Source organism: Myxine glutinosa, chromosome 8 (assembly GCF_964187855.1).
Source record: "Myxine glutinosa chromosome 8, kmMyxGlut1.1, whole genome shotgun sequence".
Classification (NCBI taxonomy): Eukaryota; Metazoa; Chordata; class Myxini; order Myxiniformes; family Myxinidae; genus Myxine; species Myxine glutinosa.
This window is the reverse complement of record NC_136268.1, coordinates 72,450,799-72,476,427: the sequence shown is the minus strand read 5'-3', so window position 1 is coordinate 72,476,427 and position 25,629 is coordinate 72,450,799. Positions and strand designations below refer to the sequence as shown.

The window sequence follows — 25,629 nt, the reverse complement described above, 5'->3', positions numbered from 1 at the left end:
GCATCCCTCTACTCCAGTAATTCTCTGCAGAATACTGGAATTAGAACCGAAATCACTTAAGTTACCGGCAATCCTTACTGCAGTATACTTAAATCACTATCGAGTATCCTATAGTAATTCTAAGGTTAACACTCCCAGCAAGTGTATGAAAGTACAACTTCTTCTAACTATATAATTTTTACCTGGTGCAGGGGAGCACATACCTTTGCCAGACTGAACAGTTTACTTTTGTAACCCACTGATAGGCCAGATCTGCATCCGGTCCTGAACCAAAATCGAATCGGCTTATTCTTGTTACCTACCCCACTCATCTACCTAGATTTGTCATAATCCGTCCATAACTTGTTGATATATGAATGAATGAATGAATGAATGAATGATCGTTTTAAGGCCATTTTCCTCGCTACAGCGGGGGTTAGCCTTGCGGGCCCCATGACAATCATGGTTCCCTGTTTGAGGCAATGTTTTTATGGCCGGATGCCCTTCCTAACGCCAACCCATAGTCGCCTCTCACGATGCGCAGTTCTAAACCGGGGTACACACCGGGAATATCCTGCTACATATTATTTTGGGCCTCATCCTTCAATGGTGAAGAATCACTGAAAATATTTTAAAACAATTCTCGTATCTGGATCCATATCTTCACCAAAATGGAATCGATACGTCCTTGCCACACACCCAACCTGCTCACCAAGCGTTCTTCAAATCCATCCATAAATTTTTGAGATATCCTGCTCACAGACGTACAAACAGAACATAACTTCCGAGGTAATGATGGATAGTCAGACAGGAATATCCAAGGGCAAATTCACTGTCATTTTGTATGTGTATGTGTGTATCAAAAACTACAAAACCAAACAAAATATTTATATACATATATATATATATATATATATGTATATATGTATATATATATATATATATATATATATATATATATATATATATATATATATATATATATATATATATGTATATGTATATATATATATATATATATATATATATGTATATGTATATGTATATGTATGTATATATATATATATATATAATAATAATAATAATAATAATAATAATAATAATAATAATAATAATAATGCATTTATTTTATATAGCGCTTTTCAGGAAGCCCAAAGACGCTTTGACAGAGTGCAAAACATAATGCATAGCAAAACATAAAAACAATTGCAAAAAAAGAAGAATCAATAGGGAAATATTCAAAGCACAAAGGAGGGAGAAGGAGAGGAGATAGTCAGGGGTTAGATGCTGTGGGTTAAATGTTGAATGCAGTGTTGAACAGGTGGGTCTTGAGTGATGTTTTGAATGTGGTGAGTGAGGAGGAGTCTCTGATGGTGTGAGGTAGCGAGTTCCAGAGGGTGGGAGCAGCGATGGAGAAGGCCCTGTCCCCCCAGGATCTAAATTTGGTCCGGATGGGGGGGGGGGGGGGGGGGGGTCAGGAGGTTGGTACCAGCAGAGCGGAGGTTGCGGGTGGGAGTGTGTCTGGAGAGGAGGTCAGCCAGGTAAGATGGGGCCAGGTTATGGAGGGCTTTGTAGGTCAAGAGGAGGATTTTGTACTGGATTCTCTGGGAGATGGGGAGCCAGTGAAGCTTGTAAAGGATGGGGGTGATGTGGTCACGGGTCCGGGAATGGGTGAGTAGACGGGCAGCGGAGTTCTGAATGTATTGGAGTTTATTGGTGATTGTTGAGGGTGAACCATAAAGGAGGCTATTGCAGTAGTCCAGACGGGAAGTGATGAAGGCGTGGATGAGGGTTTCTGCAGCCACGGAGGAGAGGGATGGATGGAGACGGGCGATGTTTTTCAGGTGAAAGAAGGCTGTCTTTGTGATCTGTTTAGTGTATTTGTCGAAGGAGAGGGTTTGGTCAAAGATGATGCCAAGATTCCGGATGTGAGGGGAGGTGGATACTGGGAAACCGTCGATGTTGAGGGCAAAGTTATGGGTGGACTTGGTGAGCGTTTTTGGGCCAATGATGATTATTTCAGATTTATCACAGTTAAGTTTGAGGAAGTTGATTTGAAGCCAGGATTTTATTTCAGTGATGCAGTTTGTCAGGATAGAGTGGGTGGCGGTGGAGATGGACTTGGTAGAGATGAAAAGCTGGATGTCATCGGCGAAGCAGTGGAATTGGAGACCATGACGGCGGATTAAGTGACCGAGGGGGGACAGGTAAAGGATGAAGAGGAGGGGGCCAAGAACTGAACCTTGGGGGACACCTTGGGGGAGGGGAGCAGTGGGGGATTTGCAGTTATTGATGGAGATGAACTGACGTCTGTCAGAGAGGTATGATTTAATCCAAGAGAGGGCAGTGCCGGTAATGTTAAAGGTGGTTTCAAGTCGGGTGAGGAGGATGGTGTGATCGATGGTGTCAAAGGCGGCGCTGAGGTCGAGGAGGATGAGAATGTTGAGGTTGCCAGCGTCAGAGGAGAGGAGAAGGTCGTTGGTGATTTTGAGGAGAGCAGTTTCAGTACTGTGGTTGGAGCGGAATCCGGATTGGAATGTTTCATACAGGTTATTGGCAGAGAGGTGATGTTTGAGTTGAGTGGCTACAGCGCGTTCCAAAACCTTTGACAGAAAGGGTAGGTTGGAGATGGGTCTGAAGTTATTTAGGGTGTCAGGGTTTAGTCCAGGTTTTTTCAGAATGGGGGTAACAGCAGCAATTTTGAGGGATGGTGGGACGATGCCTGTAGACAGGGAGGAGTTTATTGTTGCAATGATAAGTGGAGAGAGAGCAGGAAGGGAGGCCTTGACAAAGCTGGAGGGGATGGGGTCAAGAGTGCAGGTGGCAGTTTTCATTCCGATGAGGAGTTCAGAGAGGTCAGTAGGGGAGACTGGGGAGAATTGAGACAGGGGATGGCAGGATAAGGGGGGGCAGGTGGTTTGAGGGGGAGCGGGTGCGGCGGTGGTCAAGCTGTTGTAGATGTTTTCAATTTTGCGTTGGAAGAATGAAAGGTAGGAGATGCAGTTGTCTATTGTGAATGACTGGGTGGTGGTGTTCAGGGGGCTGAGGAGTTTGTTTATTGTAGAGAAGAGTGCTTTTGGGTTTCCAGAGCCAGAGTGGATAATTTGAGAGTAGTAGGCGGAGCGGGCGCGGGAGAGGGCATCTTTATAGTGTTGTATGTGGTCCTTGTAGGCCTGGGAGTGAACTGTGAGACCTGTTTTATTGCGGAGTCTTTCAAGTTGGCGAGCACGAGTTTTCATCAGGCGGAGTTCAGGTGTAAATCAGGGAGCAGAATGGGTGAAAGAAACTGTTTTGGTTTTTATAGGCGCAAGTTGGTCAAGGCAGGAGGAGAGAGTGTGGTTGTAGTAGTCAGTGAGGTCAGAAGGGGTGTGGAGGTCAACGAAGGGAGAAGTGGACATTTTTTCAGAGAGGGTCGATGAGAATGAGGTAGGTGAAAGAGCGTTTAGCTTACGGAAGTTGATAGTGCGATAATGCCTTGGTGCTGGGGTGGGGATGTTGATGGTCAGAGTGATGGCTAGGTGGTCAGAGAGAGTGAGGTCGGAGCCAGAGAGATGGTGCAAAATTAGTCCAGTAGAGCAGACAAGGTCCAAAATGTGACCACGGTTATGGGTAGGAAAGTTGACATGTTGAGTGAGGTTAAGGCAGGTGAGTAAATCAGTGAAGTCAGTGGTTAGCGTGGAGTCAGTGGAGTCCATGTGGATATTGAAATCACCAAGGAGGAGGATTGAGGGGGAGAGGGAACATAGCTGGGTCAGAAAGTAGGAGAAGTCAGACAGGAATGATGGGTGTGGTTTGGGAGGGCGGTAGACAACAGCCATGACTGACTGTGTGTGACCAGAGAGTTTAAAAGCCAGGTGTTCAATGATGGAGCAGATGAGATGGAGATGAGGTTGGTCTTGATGTCTTGTCGGTGAATAACGGCAATTCCACCACCTCGGCCCTCCGAGCGTGGTTTATTGATGTAAGAATATCCATTGGGTGTGGTGAGGTTGAGCGTGTAGTAGTCCAGTGGTTGTTGCCAGGTCTCAGTGAGACAGAGAAAGTCCAGTTTATTTTCCAGGATGTAGTCGTTCAGGATGAGGCATTTGTTGTTGAGGGACCGGGTATTGAACAGGGTGAGCTTGATGTTGTTTTGTACGGCGGGTATGAATCCAGGTGATTTGGCCAGGGTTCGCAGACAGGAGGTGCGATTTTGTGCGTTGTTGTGACCAGGTGTGTTGGGACGATGAGTGGGAGTGCGCTGAGCCGACCAGAGGATGGGGATGGAGTGACCTGATTGTAAATAAACAAACTAACGACCGGAGCCACGGTGAATGTACCTGGGTCGACGCAGGAGTCCATTCGATTTGATTGCAGAGATGCATGATGGGGTGGAGCGGGTTTTAAGCAGGAGAAGCCTTGCGGCGGAGTACCGCAGAGCCATGCCAGCAGGAGCGAAGGGACGAGCACGAGGCCAAGGGTGAGGAGGCGAAACAATCGTCACAACCCACGGGAGTGGGCCCGAGGAAACAGCGAAGGAGCCGAGCAGGTGAAGCCAGGAGCAGAGCCGGGACCATGCAGAGGGCAGACAGGAGCGAAGAGACGAGCACGAGGCCAAGGTTGAGGAGGCAAAGCGGCAAATGCAGCGGCAAACGACCGCCGCCGCTAATCAAGATCACGGCGGCAAACCGCCACCACCGCCGCTGCAAACAATGGGCACAATATGCCACAATATGCCACAATATATATATATGCCAAGTTTCAATTTTGTTTTGTTTTGTGGTTTTTGAGAAGTTGTCCAATTTTTCTCCTTTCAATGCAATAGGCTGCCATACCATGTGACGTCAATAAAATATTGCCCATGGGGAGGCCCTCATTTGTTTTCAAGCGGTAGGTGAGAAAAAATTGAAAGCAAAAATATACGAAGATGTGGACACAGAGAGACAGACTGAAAGGCAGGGGCATTATAATAGTTTAACAACGACTTTGGGGCGAGACTAATAAAACGTAACCATCCACTCATCAAGGCAGTATCAGCTGTTGCACTGCTTCCTGCAGTGTCAGTCCGAATGAAAACTCGAAATGCTGACCAGCATGATCTTTTTTTAGTTGCAGGTCTACTAGAGCTTTGCATTGCTGTTGTTGTTGGTGTTTTTGTTGTTATTTTTGTTGGTGCTGTTGTTATTGCTGTTGTTGTTGTTTGGGTTATTGTTGGGGGTCGATTTTTGAAATGTGCACCCATTGGTTGGATAGCTGCCGGACCAAACCCACGCCTGTTGCTTGACTAGGCAAACCATAGTGCTGGACACGAAATGATATGGCTGCCATCATCTTTCCTGGTGGGCCTAGCACATTAGGCCTGTATCGGCCTCTGCTGATTATATACTGTTCGGCTTTGTTGTGTCAGTTTTCCATTGGCTTTGTTTGGGTCAAGTGTTGAAAAAATTAAGCTTTAACCCAGCCCGTAAGTGCCTAACCCAAAATAATAGTGTTAAATATTTTTTGAACGTCACCATATGCGTATTTCCCCATTGGCCCGTTGCCGGATTTTAAAAGACATTTCTCCATGCACAGGTTTTTATAAACAAAAGATTTATTACCATAGATAGAGCGGGTGGACGGAAACTTGCTAACCGAATACAGCTATGACATTCTTAAGGCCTGGATCTAGATCTACTGGAATCTATATACCACACAGAGGATAATAACATAACCATTCCTGCTGCTCCTGTTTGGAGTGGGTGCACTTTGCCTTCCTGCAGTTGCCTGAAACTAGACCCAGCTGTCCGTCAGACTTGTAATTCATATCGAACCAAACCGTGAAGACCCTCCGACATGAATTGTATAATACCTTCAACAGCAAGGATGTCACATGTTGTTACAACAATGTGGTCATTCTTTTTTAAGTCAGCACAATTCCTTTATTGAGGAGGTCTTCCATTGCCACTAAACCTTTTAAACGAATGATGAATATGTACAGCATAACATCTCCGTTAGTGAATTATTATATAATCATGTAATTTGGAAAACTGTGTGTGGCTATGACACTGAAAAAATGAACCAAATGTAATTCGTTTTGAAATCTTCATTTGAAGTTGTGCCATTCATAACAACGAACCTTATCTTCATTCATCAATGAATGCCCTCACTCCACCTCTAATGCCCTTCATTTTCTTCACTCTCCACCCAATCTCGATGCAATCACTTTCAGTACCCATCAAGTGCATTTGTTTATATTCAGTGTGTGCAAGGCAGTTAATTACACCATTAACAGGACTTTGCAAGACCAGCACCACCATGCTGGTTTCGGGGTTGATGTATGGGCCTTAATTGTACCCTTCTCGGTCCACAGCCCATCTGTGGTCGTCGCACCAGTCAAGGTGTTTCCTTAACCTGATTATATTTTTTTTTGAACATTTATTTATTTACATATCCTTCCTTCCTTTTGGTCACACTTGCCTATTTATTGGTATCCCCATATACTCAGCCTTTGTCTCATAATGCTGGGATCCCTGGTTAATAACCCAGTATGCTGTATTGATTTCTTCTTTAAAAGTGCTAGTACACTATCTTCTCATGTCCATGCACACGTGCTGCATGTGGAAGCTTCTCCATGGACCTTGGATCACTGCAGAAAAAACAATTTTGCTCGGGTGCCTCGAGAGTAATACGTCTGTTTTAGTTTTATATGGTGTTTAATTCATCTTATTTTTACATTTTGAAGTCTTCCGAATACATTTTGTCCCTGGATTCTTCTTTTAATTTTTTTTACCAAGTTATCCAATTTAATTGCCATCTTTTTATGGAGCCTAATCTCATTTTATCCAGAGAAAACATTTCCATAAGATTCCTTTTCACAGTTCTTGAGGCCACAAAGCTTTTAGATGATCTCTGCTCATCCCAACAGCTACTTTTGTTTGTCATATTGTTTTGTTTTTGGAAAAGCAGTTAATGCTGTCCAGTCAAAAGATTTGGAGAGAAAGAGAAAGGGAGGGAGAGGGAGGGAGAGACAGACGCAGATACTTTAAGCTTGCAAACATCGGTTTTCATGAAGCATTGAGTGCAGTTGCAAAAATCGATCTTTCGATCCGTTTCAGGTCTTACATCGTCACAAAGTCCCTTTAAGTTTAATATTGCTTGCTATAAAGTGCATTTGTTCAATCACTGGGACATATTACTACTTTTGTAATCAATGGTAAGACGTTCTTTATTTTAAATGGGGAACATTTTCTCGTGTGCATTTGATACTGTGAGACATCCAACTAACAGCGATCGACTTGCTCTTCACCCCAGGTTGAGAAACGTACGTTATTGGAGCCAACTACGTGCACCTTCAACTCATTCGATCCATTCTGCATTTTAAAGAATTATTTTTGGAATTCTACTATTTTTGGTGTCGAGGTTCGTTCATATATTCCTGTTTATGCTCATTCAGGCGTGAGACATTTAGATGGAACTGAAACATTTAGTTGTGAGAAAGTCTTTCGAGAATTATTGATGAAGATAGCTCTCTAGCCGATTAACAGGCATGTAAATGTGTGCACTTGTATATAAGTGTGTATGTATATTGTATATACCTGTATATGGATATTTCCACAATAAATGGTCATTTTGACAGACCCTACTTTGAAGTGTATTCTTGACTGGATATGTTGGTCAAGTAATGTGAGCTAAATTCTGTTTGAGAGCACATGTAATAAAGTTATAATGAAATAAAATCATCGCCGAGTAGTGCCTCGTTTCATTTGTGTGGGAGTGTATTGTATGAAAGAGTGTGATACAGAAAGCACTTTTTGTGTACTGTTGTATTGTACATCATGTTCATGTCTCTCAGGTTGGCCCTGTTTGAAATCTGGGTGATAATTATTTTAGTTATTGTTGAACACTACGGTCAGTTCTTTCAATTCAGTTAGAGTTCAATCTATTTCTGTTTCATAGTTTTTTTTGGAGAGACCGCAAAACTTCATTATATATATATATATATATATATATATATATATATATATATATAGATATATATATAGATATATATATATATATATATATATATATATATATATATATATATATATATATATATATATATACATACATATAGATATATATATAGATATATATATATATATATATATATATATATATATATATATATATATATATATATATATATATATATATATATATATATATATATATATATATATATATAGATATATAGATATATATATATATATATAGATATATATATAGATATATATATAGATATATATATAGATATATAGATGTGTGTATATATATATATATATATATATATATATATATATATAGAGAGAGAGAGATAGATTTAGATTTAGATATAGATATATATATATAGAGATAGATTTAGATATAGATATATATATATATATACTAGGGCATGCCCGTACTATATATATATCTAAAATTATATCCCCCCCCACTATTTACATGAAATGGTTTGGTCCATTCGCAAAGCCAAAGCGAACGGCTTGCGAGTACGGTGACAATCCCCCCCCTCTATTTACATGAAATGGTTTGGTCCAAAGCGAACGGCTTGCGAGTACGGTGACAATCCCCCCCCTCTATTTACATGAAATGGTTTGGTCCAAAGCGAACGGCTTGCGAGTACGGTGACAATCCCCCCCCCCCTCTATTTACATGAAATGGTTTGGTCCAAAGCGAACGGCTTGCGGAGTTTGGTAAATAAATCGCCATAGCGTGCACAAACGCGCAGGAAAGCGAATGAATCGCAAAGTAGTTTTAATTAGTTGTAAAACATAGTTTAACGCCAACATAGTTTGCCAACGTGAAATAAATGAATACGCTCTCAAATGTGCCGTCCGAGGCAGAGTCTGTTCGCCACGTTCGGCACACGTGATAGCTCGCTGCTCTCTGATTGGTTGAATCGTTTTTTGGACATAGCTCGCTAACTACTTGTCCGATTAATATGAAACCTTGAAAAGGCACATCCTCGGGTCCCCAGCAATATACCTGGCAAGTTTAAAGTATATCGGACCCGTGGTTGTCGAGAAACAGCGGTCACAGACATACAGAGATTACTGGAATTATAGATAGATATATATATAGAGAGATAGATTTAGATATAGATAGATATATATATATATATATATATATATATACAGTGGTACCTCGGCTTACGAGTTTAATCCGTTCCGTGACGGAGCTCGTAAGCCAAATCGCTCGTAAGTCAAAGCAAATTTTCCCATTCAAATGCATTGAAATGCTATTAATCCGTTCCAGCCTCAAAAAAAAAACACCAATTTTTTTTGTTAGGTGCTTTTAAATAACAAAAATGTACTTTATAAATAACAAATAATGTATAAACAAGCACGACCTCGTATATACTGTACATAATACAAGAGAATGTAAAGAAATAAACTGGTTTTATTAAGCAGAGAAGAAGAGCATGCCAGGTGAGGTGTGCGTGTTGTCGACTTGGCGAGGCAGTACGATCGTACTCCTTCTACGATATGTACGATTTTGAAGCAGAAGGAGTCCATAAAGGCTATAACGCCAGCCAAGGGCGTTACGATTATTTCAAAGCTCCGGACCTCTATCCATGAAGATATGGAGAAGTTGTTGTTTGTGTGGTTGAAGGAGAAGCAGCTCGCAGGAGATACCGTGACCGAGAGCATCATGTGTTTGAAAAGATTGAAACTCGGATATCGAGCACGGACCACGAGGTGTTTTTTCTTTTTTCTTAATCTCGGTTTCAGTGAACTTTTGCTCTGTGCTCACGTGTACTGTACCTGTACCTGTAATGGTACGTCAGAGGATGGCACCTGTTGTCATCATATTAAGTGCAAGATGTTCTGCATCGTAAGTTGGTACACCGTGGTCTTTCGGCGGTGTTTAAGCGGACCAGCGAATGACGTCATCTCCTCCAAAGTATGGCTTATTCTCACTTGTCTTGGACGATCTTCTACTTCTAGCCTTCCACCGTGCATTTGGTGTCCACTGTACTTACTGTACAGTGCCTGGTAAAATTGATGTAATGGGTTTTTGACCGTCAACGCCATGAACCGTCATGAACCGTCATGAACCGTCAACCGCCATGAACCGCCATGAACCGTCAACGCCATGAACCGCTAACACTCAAAAGCCCATTTATCGCGCCTTATAAAGCAAAACGCAAACCGAAAGCCATGCCTCTCAAGCGAGGCGTGCTTCCGTGGTCACGTGATCCACAGGTGTAGCTCATTATACCCGCACGCGCGACACGCTTTGGCGGTCACGTGACCAGCCACTCTGGAGGCGGGGATCCCCGCCGATGACGTCACCGGCTGGAGCAAGGAGATTCCTCGCTCATGTATTTCGACGATTGCGTGTTTTATATCCAAGCAGAGATGCTTTCACGGCAAGATAACCGCGTGACCGGAACCGGAAGCCACAACCGGAAAATTCAAAAAAATAAATTTTTTGAGCTCGTACATCGGATCTCGGCTCGTATCCCAAAGCAACAAACCGCCCGAGCGACGGCTCGTATCCCGAAAAACTCGTACGTTGGGGCACTCGTAAGCCGAGGTACCACTGTATATATATATATATATATATCTATATATATATATATATATATATATATATATATATATATATATATATATATATAGATAGATTTAGATATAGATATATATATATAGAGATAGATTTAGATATAGATATAGAGAGAGATAGATTTAGATTTAGATATAGATATATATATATAGAGAGAGATAGATTTAGATTTAGATATAGATATATATATATAGAGAGAGATAGATTTAGATTTAGATATAGATATATAGATATAGATATATAGATATATATATATATAGAGATAGATTTAGATATAGATATATATATATATATATATATATATATATATATATATATATATATATATATAGATATATATATAGATATAGATATAGATATATTGAAGTACAAGTGCATTGTCCAATCTGCAATCTCCCCCTCCCTCTCACCTCCCCCTCCTTCCCTTTCCCCCATCCTTCCCACACACACCCTTTTCCATTCAAAATGATCTTCTTTAATGTCATATCACTGATCTACCACACCCACATGGTATATTATCCACAATATTATGACGGATTATTCGCTTTAATATGCCAGGTAATAAAAACGGGGAGGAAAGTAAATAGTCATGCAATGTTGCATCTTAAAAGCACCGTGAGATGATTTTGCAAGTGCTTCATTGGAGTAAATGATGAGCAAAACGATCTGGTCCATGATTCATGCGACAATACCGATGGAGGAGTTTAATGTAGGAGTTTTAAACACTTGTGAAGCCATTATAGTGACGATATGATCAATTATCGTTGTAACGGCAGTGCCTGGATTTGTCATTTAGTGCAGTCTATTCTCTACAATAATTGCACTAAAAGTTTGTAATTTCACAGAACACTTTGAACAAAATAAGGTCTTAAGTTTGCTGCTTTTATCTGCATTGAGTTTGCTTCACTTGCAGAAATGCACTCTCAGACTGTCCTCCGTGCATCTTCGACCATTTCAACATTGAACGTGAGTGAAGGATCTTATATGTCTTCATACATAAAAGCAATAATAAGAAATAAAAGAACAGGCATCATCAAGAGGCTTTCAACATGTGTCAAAATGGTGGAATCATGGCCTGGTCAACACCCCCCATCGGTGACCTTTTTGTGATGGCGGTTCTTGTGAGCTGCTTCGAAGTCACTACTGCATGACAGCGGATTACCACATTCACTTGGGGCTTTACCTTGGAGCTCTGACAGCTGAGCTTGCTTCGGTGCCCACCCACAAGCTTTTGGGTGAATAGTAATGTGGAACAATTCACCTCACTCTGCTTGGAGCTACTAGACCGTCAGCTCTGCTTTCATTTCGCTGGCAGTGCCTCCACCTCCACATGTTGCATGCACCAGCCACGTCCATACCTACTGCTCTTGATCTTCATTCATTGCAGCTCTGTATGCACAGCAGCTTTATCCGACATTGGCCGACTGTGCTACTTTGCCCGCCTGGTCTGCCATTTGGCTGTTTGTAGCTTTTGAAGGTTCCCTCTGATTCCTCCCTCGCTGTCTTGCACGTTCTGCAAACATACTTTTTCATATCCTTGTTTGGTGTTAACACTTTTATGATTTTATTTTAAATCTTTCTCACTGTTCTTTGTTTTTGTTAATTTATTTCCTACTTTTACGCTTAACTTCAGATTTTTTTTTTGTCATTTTAAAGCTATCAATTTTCTTTTTGATTATCATTTTGTATAATATTTCTCTTTTCCCTGGATATGTTGCAGTGCTGCTTATGTTTTTTTTTGTCCCTCCCATGCTGCAGCTGAGTGTTTGTGCTATGTGTGCTTTGTCATGGAAAACATTGCAAGCAGTGCACCTCAGTTTGTCACCTGTTTAATCGCCGTTCCACTGAATGAAACAATATATTGCTGACACTCATCAGAAATCATCGTGAGAGTAAGCGCCTAATTGAAAGTTTTACCTGCACCATGATCCGAACAAACCTCGTCATGGTTAAAATGCTCACTGGCTTCCTCATCATTGGCTTCCTCTCACCTCTGAGTTTCTCTTTTAGTAATGCGCTTACTTATCAATGGTACGTCGTTATTCACAAAACAAGACCGAAAGTCTAACAGCGGTGTAGCTGGGCTTGTAAAATATTATAAACCACAAACACATATTATTAGCTTTTTAAGCAGTCGCTAATGCTGTTTGAAACATTAAACAAAGAAATTTGGAGGAATCCCGACATCCGTGAGGTAAGTTTTACTTACAGAACTGAGGGAAGATCTACTGTAGTGAAGTGCGGTGCTACGCGCATGACGTGTTTGCCAAAAAGAGAAGCAACAACGCGGGTAACCAAAAAGAGTCTTTATTCAATAGCTCAAACTGTAGCACTGAGGTGCTCGGGGCTGCGCGCCCCGTGTATATCCCGAGGCCACGCCTACCCCTCGGGCGTGGCCGACATCCTCTTGGTGCGCGGAATGATGTCACCGCGCCAGCGAGCCATCGTGTCCGCCACACGCGCCCCCCCCAGAATTCCCGCGCACCTGAAGGGTCAGTTTGCGGGGCAAACGGATGACCCGGCCGAAGCGCCCTCTGGCGGCTGGCGGCGTCTGGGATGCCGGGATGTCATCTGGGATGCCTCCGGCGGCACCTGGGATGGGTGCAGGACCGGGGGGCGGGGCAGTGCCACTGGCAGGGGGTGGTCCATGTCGAGGTGGGCCGGCTTGAGGCGGTCCACAGAAACGCGGTCAGGAGTACCGCCGATGTCGAGGGTGAAGTGTTTCAACCCGATCTCCAGCACGCGGAAGGGCCCGTCGTACGGGGGCCGCAGCGGTGTACGGTGGGCGTCGTGGCGGACGAACACGTACTCCGCCGTGCGAAGCTCCGGGGCGACGTGCGTTGGCGGTCACCCGTGGTGTGCCGTCGGCACCGGGGCGAACCTCCGGGCGGTCTCCTGCAGTGCGGAGCGCTGCTGCGCCGCGGACCATGGTGCCGTGGAGTCGGGGAGGAACTTGCCCGGCACCCGCAGCGGTTGTCCGAAGACCATCTCCGCCGCGGATGCGCGCAGGTCGTCCTTGGGCGCCGTCCGGAGGCCCAGCAGGACCCAGGGGAGCCTGTCGACCCAGCCGCCGTCGCGGAGGGTGGGCTGGAGCGCGGCCTTCAAGGAGCGGTGGAAGCGCTCGCACAGGACGTTGGCCTGGGGGTGGTAGGCCGTGGTGCGGTGCAGCTGGGCGCCGAGCCCCCGCGCGACCACCCCCCAGAGCTCCGAGGTGAACTGGGGGCCGCGGTCGGACGAGATGTCCGAGGGGGCGCCGAACCGGGCAACCCAGGTGGCGATGAACGCCTGCGCGACGTCCGCCGCCGTCGTCGCCGCCAAAGGCATGACCTCCGGCCACCGGGTGGTGCGGTCCACCATGGTGAGGACGTCGGTGAAACCCCGCGAGGGGGGCAGAGGTCCCACCAAGTCCACGTGAACGTGGTCGAACCGACGTTCGGGCACCGTGAACGGGGCCAACGGGGCCTGGGTGTGGCGGTGCACCTTCGCGCGCTGGCACGCGAGGCACATCCTGGTCCAATCGCAGACGGCCTTCCGGAGGCCATGCCAGACAAACTTGTCGGCGACCAACCTCTGGGAGGCCTTCGTGCCCGGGTGGGACAGGCCGTGGATGGCGTCAAAAACCCGGCGCTGCCAGCCCGCAGGCACTATGGAGCGAGGCCGCCCGAGGGAGACGTCGCACAAGAGGGCCGTGCCCACGCCGTCGAACGGCACCTCGGTGACGCGGAGGCCCGTGACGGCGGTCTGCAAGGCCTGGATGTCGGGGCCGGCGGTCTGGTCCGCCGCCATCCGGGCATCGGCGATCCCGAGGTGGACCGCGTGGGCGACGGACCGGGAAAGGCAATCCGCCACCGGGTTGTCCTTTCCCGCGACGTGCCGGATGTCCGTCGTGTACTCGGACACGGCCGAGAGGTGACGCTGCTGCCGGGCCGACCATGGCTCGGCGACCTTGGCCATCGCGAAGACCAGAGGCTTGTGGTCGACGAAGGCCATGAACGAACGGCCCTCGAGCAGATGGCGGAAGTGCCGGACCGCCAGGTGGAGCACGAGCAACTCGCGGTCGAAGGTGCTGTACCGGCGTTCGTGCGGGCGAAGCTGCCGGCTGAAAAACGCCAGCGGTTGCCAAGCACCACGCACCCATTGCTCGTGCACCACGCCCACCGCGTAGTCCGACGCGTCGGTGGTGAGGGCGATCGGTGCATCAAGCGCCGGGTGCGCGAGCATGGTGGCATTAGCCAAGGCGAGCTTCGCGCCCGCGAACCCGCGTCCATCTGCTCGGTCCAAACAACGTCACCTTTGCCCAGCTTCCCCCGGAGGGCCTCGTGCAGGGGGCGCAGGAGCTGGGCGACGCGGGGCAGGAAACGGTGGTAAAAGTTTACCATGCCCAGGAACTCCTGGAGCCCCCTGATCGTGCGGGGGCACGGAAACCCCTTGACCGCCTCCACCTTTGCCGATAAGGGGGTGGCCCGGTGCCTGGTGACGCGGTGCCCCAAAAAGTCGATTTCGGCGACGCCGAACCGGCACTTGGCGGGGTTTACGATCAGGCCATGCTGGCCCAGGCGTTCGAAGAGCGTGCGGAGGTGCTCTTCGCGGGACGCGCTTGCGACAAGGATGTCGTCCAGGTAGACGTACACGCAATCCAAGTCGCGCAAGACGCTGTCCATCAACCGTTGGAACGCCTGAGCCGCATTCTTCAACCCGAAGGGCATCCGAAGAAACTCGAAGAGGCCGAATGGTGTAATGACGGCCGTCTTCGGTATGTCCTCCGGCCTGACGGGGACCTGGTGGTATCCGCGGATGAGGTCCACCTTAGAAAAGAAGGACATTTTCGCCAACCGGGCGGAAAAGTCCTGAATGCGAGGGACCGGGTAGCGGTCGGGGGTGGTGGCATCGTTGAGGTGGTGGTAGTCTCCGCACGGCCGCCATCCCCCGCCGGGCTTCGGCACGATGTGCAGTGGCGACGCCCAAGCGCTCTTGGAGCGCCGTACGATGCCCAGCCGCTCCAGCGTAGTGAACTCCGCCTTCGCCACCGCGAGCTTTGTCGGCTCGAGGCGGCGTGCCCGGGCGTAGACCGGTGGCCCGACGGTGGGGATGTGATGTTCCACCCCGTGCTTGACGGCCACCGCCGAGAAGGTGGGCCGCGTGAAGGCCGGGAAGCTGGCGAGGAGGCGGATGAATTTGTCCGCTGCCGGAAGCGTACAGACCAACCTCGCGGGACTGAACCGCTCAGCAAGCCGCTTGGCGAGCCGCTCAGTGAGCCGCTCAGGGAGCTGCCCAACGAACTGCTCAGCGTGCAAGCAAGCGAACTGAACGTTTCGGCCTGGACGAGGCGTCTGTTCTTCACGTCTACCAACAACCCATTTGCACATAGGAAGTCCGCACCGAGCAATGCCATGGGCACGCTGGCGGTTACGAACGTCCATTGAAAGCGTTGCTCTCCGAACCACAGGGAGAGGCAACGCTTCCCGAATGTGCGTATGGGTGTACCGTTGGCTGCAAGCAACGCTGGGCCCCGGCCTGCGGTTCGCTTGTCGGACGTGGAGGCGGGGATAACGCTAACCTGTGCACCTGTGTCGCAGAGGAAGCGACGCCCGGCCAAGGTGTCCGTGACAAAAAGGAGGCTGCCGGAATGGCCGACGCTCAGGGCCGCTACCGAGCGCCGGCTTGGTAGTTTCCCGACTTGCCAAACGAGCACGGCGGGCAACAATTCCTAGCCTTGTGGCCAAACCTGGCGTGGAAACGGCACCAGGTTTGCTGCGGAGGCCGCGGTTCTTGCGGTGGTGGTGGGCGGGGCGTGGCGGCGGCCACGCGGTGTGCATCGGCATCAGCCTCGGGATCCACGAGGTGTGCATCAGCATCAGCCTCGGGATCCGCGACGGCCGCACCGACTCTCGCCCGCGTGTCACAAGCCACGAAAAACTTGTCGGCCTCGACGGCCAGAGCGCGGGGTTCCTTTATTTTGGAACCTGCCATCGTGAGGCGTACCTGTGCCGGCAGCTGGCGTAGAAAGAGCACCCGGAATAAAAAATGCGGGGCTTTGTCACCCAGCAGCGAAAGCATGTAGTCCATCCGGACCGATGGCCGTGTGTCGCCGAGGTCGGGAAGGTCCAGGAGGCGGTCGGCCCGCTCGCACACCGTGAGGCCGAACGTGGCGATGAGACGCTTGAGCGCCTCGTACTTGTGGTCGGCCGGTGGGTTCTGCAGGACGGACACAACTCGGGCGGCTGTGCCGGGCCCGAGGGCGGCGATGACGTGGTAATAGTGCGTCTCATCTGCTGTTACGCCTCGAAGTTGGAACTGTGCCTCGGCTTGCACGAACCATACTTCGGCCTGAGCTTCCCAAAACTCAGGGAGCTTCACCGTGACCGCGTTGTTTGACATTGGCGTGTTCTGTTGGTCAGTGGCGGCTGAACCAGCGTCGAGGTCACCAGTGAAGTGCGGTGCTACGCCCATGACTTGTTTGCCAAGAAGAGAAGCAACAACGCGGGTAACCAAAAAGAGTCTTTATTCAATAGCTCAAACTGTAGCACTGAGGTGCTCGGGGCTGCGCGCCCCGTGTATATCCCGAGGCCACGCCTACCCCTCGGGCATGGCCGACACCCTCTTGGTGCGCGGAATGATGTCACCGCGCCAGCGAGCCATCGTGTCCGCCACAGTAGTCTATATACCCCACAAGGGTAGGGTTAATAACATGCTATCAAAAAACAGAGGTGAATTCCTTACCTCCGCGGTTGTTAGTGCTGTACACCACTTATCATTCATTCATTAACCATATACCGCCTTAATCCATTAACTTTGTATTCACGACATTGGGATTAAAGTGTTATGGTCATATTTCCTATGTTATTATTATTATTACTATTACGAAAATAATACTACTGAAACGATACACTACTGTATGAAGAAACCTGGGCTTAATTTGTCTGAGGCTGCCGGAAGGTGAGGCATGAAGCCTAAGGCCTATACGTACTGTATTGTTGGAAGAGCCGTAACACCATAACTTTCGATATTTGATGGTCATTTTAACAATCGGTTTGTTTGTTCTTCACACTCAATGAAAAACGTAAAGGTAGAACATGGCGATTGTGATATATGACAGGTTTGACGATATGTTCGGCCCGAACAAAATTGGAATCAAAATACTCGAGTGTGGAGAGTCAGCCGCCGTACTGCTGTCATGACATCAGACGCAATCACATCACCCTGTCATGTGACCAGATCCTCAGCTCTGATTGGTATACTTTTGAGGGGGACATACATACATACATACATACATACATACGGATGGATAAACAAACACTGTTCTCGACTGCTTTGCTCTATAGGCTACGCCGTAAAAATTGATATGGTTACCATTCAGTTCTATTTGACCATCTTCATACTTGTTTTGGCATCTCTTGAACTGCTCTTGAATGGTTTGAATCTTCCCTTGCAGATTTGTACATTGCTCTAAATATTGCTGACTGTCAACCAACCCACTCCATCTCTATCAGTGTTCCCATGAATCTGTTATTGGTTCACTCCTTCTCTTTATCCATGTCTGGTTGGTACAATTGGATAGAATTTCAACATCGACCTTCGTTGCACACACGAAGCAAAAAGTGGGGTTCAGCAATAGGTTCACTTTTGTCCGTCCGTCCACAAAGGCCAATTTATGATCGTCAGTTCATGATCGAGGAACAACTTAATTCACTTGTTCCGTGATCATAAACTGATGTTTGTGGCCAACTTATTTAAAATTGAATACTATATTTTGAACACTAATTTGAAACTGAATATGAAGACTAGTCTTTCATTTTACCGTACATCGGCTCTGAATTTGTCCAGAGTGCACATGTGCAGAGAGGAGTGAGATAATTTGTTTTTCTCTGTCTGCTTGTCTGGCAGTCAGATACAACTGAAAATCATTCCAACCCGGAAACGTACTGTTTTAAGTAAATTATAAAAGACACAAACAACAGGCATAAATAACTAATGTAATGTGTGAGATCGGCTGACATAATAGATAAAGAGAAAGTGGCAGAAGATTCTGGAATTAGTTTTTTACGACCTTTACAATCTTTTTTATTTAAATATAATTATATATTTGAATAATGTAGAACAGAAATTGCCTTCCAAACACTTCCAAAAACCTCCAGTTTTGCAGTATTTGGACATTTTAGATAAGGTGGTGTATAAGACTGCTTCAACCAAAACTTCTTCTGGAAACACACAAAACTTCTGGATTTTTTTTTATACGTCCTATAAAATCCTTATTTTATTTCAATTGAATGATATGCTTGAATATCATGTGGGGTAAGATGTTGTTTGAACTCTGTAGTTGTTATAGCGTTGATAGCTATTATAGTTTATTTCAATATCGACCTTCGTTGCTATACTGATACCTATTTGTCCATTCAGTTAGTTGGCGTGCTCTCTTCTGCAACTCAATCTGATCTCGGCTCCACAATGACATCCACATTTGAAACCAGGGAAGCAAACACCTGACATTCCATGGATTTCAAAAATTGATATTGTGTAATTTTTTTCTCCATCTGAATAATACTGCCCAAATGTGCTCAAACACAAATCAGAGGTCCATTGAAACTTGGATTCTTGCTCTCATCATGTCACACATTGATTATGGAAACTCACTGTTAGCAGGCTTTCTTGCCTCTTTTTCTCAAGCCCTTGCAACTTGTTCAGGATACGGCAGCAAGGTCTTGTAGATCAAGTTTGGAAACTTAATCACATCATTCCATTCTTTACTGACACCCTGTGTGCCAAATATATGAATAATAATAAAAATATACAATTGCTGATAACTGTTTAAAGCAAAAACGTATTTTTGGCTCCTGCTTACATTTCTGACTTGAGCACATCTTACACCCATGCAAGAATGTTAGTCTGCCAATACAAATTTCATGATGGTTCCTTCAACTTGATGAGGATGGAGCATTTTTTTCAAATATTCCCATAACTATTGCACTCACTTACTTTTAAGAATTTGCACATCATCAATTGTACAGTAGTTAAATTTCTGATATTATTAGGTTTTCTCTTCATTTAAATGCAGAGGAATACCTATTGTTTTTCCTCGAGTTTTTCTATTGCTTCAGCAAGTCGTTCACTTTTTAAAACTTTAAAATCGATGTTCTCAGCATCCGTTGACCCGATTAACACAAAATTTTCACCAAGTGATTGGCTAGATATGTAGAATATTTTTTTATTTACTACTGCTGCTGCTGAATTATGATGTTATAAGTCACGTGGTATGGGTGCCATCTTGGAAAACACCTTCAACTTTCCCCCTCTATATCTCTGTAATGCCTCAATGGAAAAAAATTGAGTCATGGCTCATTCTAAAGATCTCTGCAATGGGACCAAAAAAAAATGTTTATTTAAGATATTAAAAATGCTAACGTTACAAAGTTAGAATTTGACAAATAGACCCCTTGATGCCACGAATATATATTTTTGACATGACCTTAGTGCAAAAAAAATTCAGAATGCAAAACATTTCGACGTCCATCACATGGTTTGGCCGCCATATTGTTTTTCATGAAAAACACTAAAACCCCTTTTCATCCGCAACGGCTGAACAGATTAAGCCCAAACTTTGCATGCAGAATCGCATGCCCCTGACGAACAAAAAGTTCCCTCATGACGATGTCGTACATCACATCGTTTAAGAGTTATGACGTTTTTAAGCATAAACTTTAAATCCTATCTCCTCCCTAATTTTCAGCCAACTCCACAAAAAGGTGGGAATAGTTGGAGTTGGAGTATTGACAAAGCTTTGCCATGTTATCAGGATATCCAGAATTGTCTTTGGTGTCATGTGGTGATTTTCTCTGGGATTTATGAACCAGGGTCTAACAATAAAGGTATGATCGTTACAAAACGTATTTTCATGTTGTGGGGCAAATATTTAAGTCTGATTTTGATGCATTTAATAGTACTAGGGCGTGCCCGTACGTGGGTGCAAAAAAACATGCGTGCAAACAACAACAACAAAAAAAAACTTTGAAACCACGTGGCAGTAACGACCACAGAACCCCCCCCCCTCTATTTACATGAAATGGTTTGGTCCATTCGCAAAGCCAAAGCGAACGGCTTGCGAGTACGGTAGAACCCCCCCCTCTATTTACATGAAATGGTTTGGTCCATTCGCAAAGCCAAAGCGAACGGCTTGCGAGTACGGTGACCATAGCTCGGTAACTACTTGTCCGATTAATTTCAAACCTTGAAAAGGCACATCCTCGGGTCCCCAGCAATATACCTGGCAAGTTTCAAGTATATCGGACCCGTGGTTGTCGAGAAACAGCGGTCACAGACAAACACACAGACACACACACAGACACACACACACACACACACACAGAGATTACTGGAATTATAGATAGATAAAAAAGGCCTCAGTAGTCAAGTTAAATCAAAAATATATTGTTTTGATGTGTGCTGCCGATAGAGGACTTTGGCGAAATTTACGGAAGCTTTGTTTCATTAACTTATCCCTTTCAAAGTCACTTTGATTTGATGGAAGACTGCAGTGAGAAAACGAGTCATGTCAGACAGTATAATACTCAACACAATCAATTGTGATGGGACTTGATTTGAAGGACGGAACATAAAAAGCAAAACAATTTATTTTGTTTGGGAATGTTTGGCTACTCGTCTTAACTTTTGATGTTTTACACGTAATCAGAGGCAGGTAGATCCGGAAAATGCAAAAGCACAAGTTTTCTCACCGAAATATTTATTTTGTAGAAAATCTGTGCAGCCTTTTGATTTCTCGCACATCCCATTCCTGCCATTTGAAGGCCATACGATGTGGTTACATATACTTTTGCCCAGCAGGCACAATGTTACCACAATGCTCCAGCCCTAGCTAGAGTACAGGAGAACCACTTTCCCAGTGGTTAGTCAATGAGAGGCTGGCAGGATAGTCTAGACTAGAGGTATGCACACTCATCTTGTATGCACACTCACCTGGGTTCGAATCTTGGCCCAGCTGCTAGAAACCGTTATCACATGGTGTTTCGCAGGCAGGGATATTCATCAATGTGCGCACCATCCCTTGGATAGACGTTAAGTTTCCTGTCTGGCAGCATTATTTGGTGGATGTGAAAGATCCCATGGTGTCAATTGTGGAGTAGGCAATCTATCTCTGGAACCTTCTCCAAATTCCAGAGTCCTGCTCTAACCTACAGAGGGCACTGCATCAGCGACACAGCTGTAACCTATCAATTTGAAATGATCCTACCAGCAGCCACGTGCTGCATATGATAGAAGTTGGTGAGAGTAGCAGGAGCATAGGCTGTAAAAAAGCTGCAGGGTATTTGAGAATAAGTAGCCATATTATCAAAGGCAATCGTATGTATAATTTAAGCTGGAGAACATGTATATTTGGTTTTTCATGCTTGTAATTGGGTGAGTAATGTGGAGGTGTGCTGCTTTTGCAGGTGACTGTGTGGTTGGCGACGCGTCCAAAGTCTGCAGCTTGATTCAGGAATCAGATGACGACTTTGACTGGAGCAAAGTTTCTCCTGAAAATGTGGGGTCCTATCCTGGTCTTGTACCTTCAACTGGTAATACTCTAAACCCAGTTTCTTTAGACGTGCCCGATCTCTTGTCAATTGGTGGATTTTGGCTTATTTTGTTTCTCCACTTGATGCTGTGATAATATCAACTGCCATTGTTTATAGGTCATTTCATATAAATAGTGAATTTCAAAACCTTTGAAAACGTTTTTCCCCTCGTATTTATTTAATTGTATTATTTGTGTTATGTTGTTTTATTCTTTGCCATTTTCCTACTCCATTTCCCTCTTTATAATCTGAAGTGACTTCATTTCCTTACATATATTTGTAATATTCCTTTCCTGTAATTTATTTTTATTTACAGGATGAGGGTCATATAAGAGCAGGGTTATTGAGGGTATGAACTTAGTGGGTCAGTGGGGGAAACTCTTTGACACAATAAGCAAGAAAAATGAATGAACAAGAAAATGAGAGGGGAGGCTGGGGAGGGGTGGGGATGGAGTGGGGAGGGGCAGGAGGGGAGTGGGGGGGGGGGGGGGGGGAGAGCACCAAAACCACTCAACAACAAAAAATTGAAACTCGTCATATGGCATCAACTCCCCTCGGGGTATATCGGGTGATAATGATGATGTCATCAGTCAAGTGGTTTTTCCAGCCATATATATTGTTATGGATACGGGGGACGGCACTCCCGTTAGCAAGGGGGGGTTAATCCCCTTGTCCTGTTAAGCTGGCTGTCCGACGGTCCTGGTACTTGTAACGCTCTTTTGCGGGGTGGGATTGATCAGGGTTATTGGTCCAGGTATTATCCCGAATACCTTTATAAATCCCTCCGCAAAACAAGGAGACAAGTACCGCTCGAACCACGGACAAGATGGTATTTGCCGAGCAGTTTAGCAATCCGCGGTTCGAGCCGTTATCAAAGGACTAAACCCCATTATAAGCGGTTCGGCCAAAATCGCGCCACAGATACTCAAATGAAGGAAGGGACGAAAACGATCGGATGAGAATGAAACCAAAGAATAAGGAGGAACAGGTATTTATTAATTATGTACAACAAACCAAAGAAAGAGAAGGAACTAAAGTAATTTACAGAAGAAGAAGAAGACACAGAGCAAACCTTAAAACAAGCTTATATTATATCCCAGACAACAAACAGGACAGACCACGGACTTACAGGACAAAGGGATTGGCAGGAAGGAATGGCTGGAAGGAGAAGGTCCAGGCAGACGACAGGGCAGGAAGGTCCGGGCAAATGCACAGCGTCGAGGTTGGCTACAGTCCATGCTCCGGGCTCGAGGCGAAGCCCGGCGGCAGCTGCACGTATTCGTTTCACGCGGGCTGACAACGTGAATTGACTTATTGTATTGTGGTCACCGTCACGGACCCACTCGCCGGATCACCCCTCTCTCTCGTGCCTTCTCACCGACTCTCCTTCCAACTCCAACTCTAACTCTCCACTGACTCTCTTTCCAACTTCAACTCTGACTCTCCACCGACTCTCTTTCCAACTCCAACTCTGACTCGTCCTGGTAAAAAGGCTTCGCTTTGCGCTTGTATTGGTGTCGGCCGTATAGGGCACGCCTACCGGTTTGCTCACTGCGGTGCTGGTTGGTGGTTAGGGCTGGCTGACTCCACCTTTGATGACGAGTTGATGTCACGCCCGTGATTTGGCGGTTCCTCCCCCCTTCTCCGAGATAGAGCACATGGGCAATGGCGTCTTGCGGGATAGAAAACCAGCCAAACCAAAGGGCAGCGAACGCTGCCTGGCTGTTACTTTGCGGAGACGTGGGTGAGGCGATTGGGGAATTGAAAGGGGCCTATCTTATTTGATTAATGCAACGTAGAGTCAAACTATTGGAAACACAGCCTTAACTGCAACACATAATAACGAAATAACTACGAAGAGGGCCTATGGTTCGCTACGTGTTGCAATGTGGAATAACTAGGGGATGACCTTTGACCTTTACAAGAAATGGAGGTATTTACAAAAATAATTATTTACAAAGGGGGTAACTTATTAAAGGGGGTAGTGACAGTGACTTATTTACAGCAATTTACAAAGTGCATGGTTCTCAAAACCCCAACAATATATATATATTTTTTGTATACAAGATTGGGGCTCGTGTAAGAGCTAACATTAATGACAAAAAAAACAAATGGACACAAAAGACGAAATAAAGGGAGCGGAAGACAATATGGAGAGAGGGCGAAGCACACAAGTACAACATTTGAGAGCAGGGACATTGGGAGATCTGTGGGAAGGGGGGTGCGGGTGGGAGAGGTAAAAAACACATGGACACTGCTAGGACTTCCAGGAAAGAAGTTGGTATTTCAGAAAAGTGGATCTGGGGTGAATTAACAGGGGTAGAAAAGATCAAGGTTTTGGATGGGGGAAGATAAGAGATAGTGGTGAACAGCTGTTTTAAAGACCTGGAGGGAGGAGTGGGATTGAAGAGAGTGAGGGAGTTTGTTCCAGAGGTGGGAGCAAAGAGGAATGAAAGTGAAGGTGAATAGAGAGTCTTGATTTTGGCAGTTTAACCATAAGAGTGTTGCAGGCAGATCTTGTGTGACCTGTAGGAATATTTGGGGGACAGAGCACAGACAGGGCTGGGGGGGGGGGGGGGGGGGGCTAGGCCATCGAGGAGTTGGTAGAAGATTGAAGTGAGTATGAAGACAGAAATAGATGAGTGGTTGAGTTGAAATATTTATCCAAAAAACCTGAAACTTCAAATACTGTATCTGATCTATGACCCGATGTGAGTGAATAATTAAATTAATGACGTTAATAACCCATGCCAATAAACTATGTGACATAATAGTGTGCGTGGATGATACTGGTACATGAGCCATAATAACAGTAGGCCATAATAGTATCGTGTTCAGTTAACAATATCATGTTCAGTTATCGTGTTCAGTTTTTGTTCCGAATGAACACGCTGGGCAAGACTATATGCTCTGTGATCTAGTTTAATTAGATTTTTCTTGTCTTTGCAAGATCAATTAATTACTCTTCTCCTTTTTCCAGAAAAATGTTTTAATCCCCACTGGCATGTCTGCTTTCTTTTCTGAACAGGTTTATTGTAAATGCACTGCAAGCGAGGAGTAGAATGATTGTTAGAGCCCTCGTGCTTCTTTTGTTCATTCATTCATTTGATGCAGTTATTGACTGCTCACTCTAAATATTGTATTGGCATTCCTTGTTAAACCCACAAATTGTCTGTATCCACATCTCTTCAGGTGCATAGCGCATTTGACAAAACAAGATTTATTATTGTTTGGTATCACCTCCGGCCTATATCCAACTGCTACTTTCACAGATAAGAAGTCTGGGAGTGAAGGGTTATTACTAGTAAAGGATGGCATCCCAAAAGTTAAGACTCCTGCACCCAAATAAGTCGTGTACATGTTTGGGTGCACGCAACAGGGGGTGTGTTTATTTTTCCCCCTCGCCTGAGGAGAAGGAATTGCATTTGAGTCTGTTTGTTTGTCCGTACAGAATAAATATGATTTTCTCTGCAACAGTTACACCGTTGGTCCGATTGTCAGGAAATTTTCA

At 45.5% G+C, this 25,629-nt stretch overlaps 1 protein-coding gene across 4 annotated transcripts in view; it reads left to right on the top strand.

The window, feature by feature from the left end:
• LOC137415012 (receptor-type tyrosine-protein phosphatase kappa-like) overlaps positions 1-25,629 on the top strand; it is a 566,119-nt gene that overhangs the window by 135,287 nt on the left and 405,203 nt on the right. For all 4 annotated transcript variants that reach the window (XM_078783392.1, XM_078783391.1, XM_078783393.1 and 1 more), the window contains exon 2: positions 21,993-22,118. In XM_078783392.1, coding sequence (XP_078639518.1) covers positions 21,993-22,118 — 126 coding nt within the window. The remainder of the gene's footprint in view (positions 1-21,992; positions 22,119-25,629) is intronic.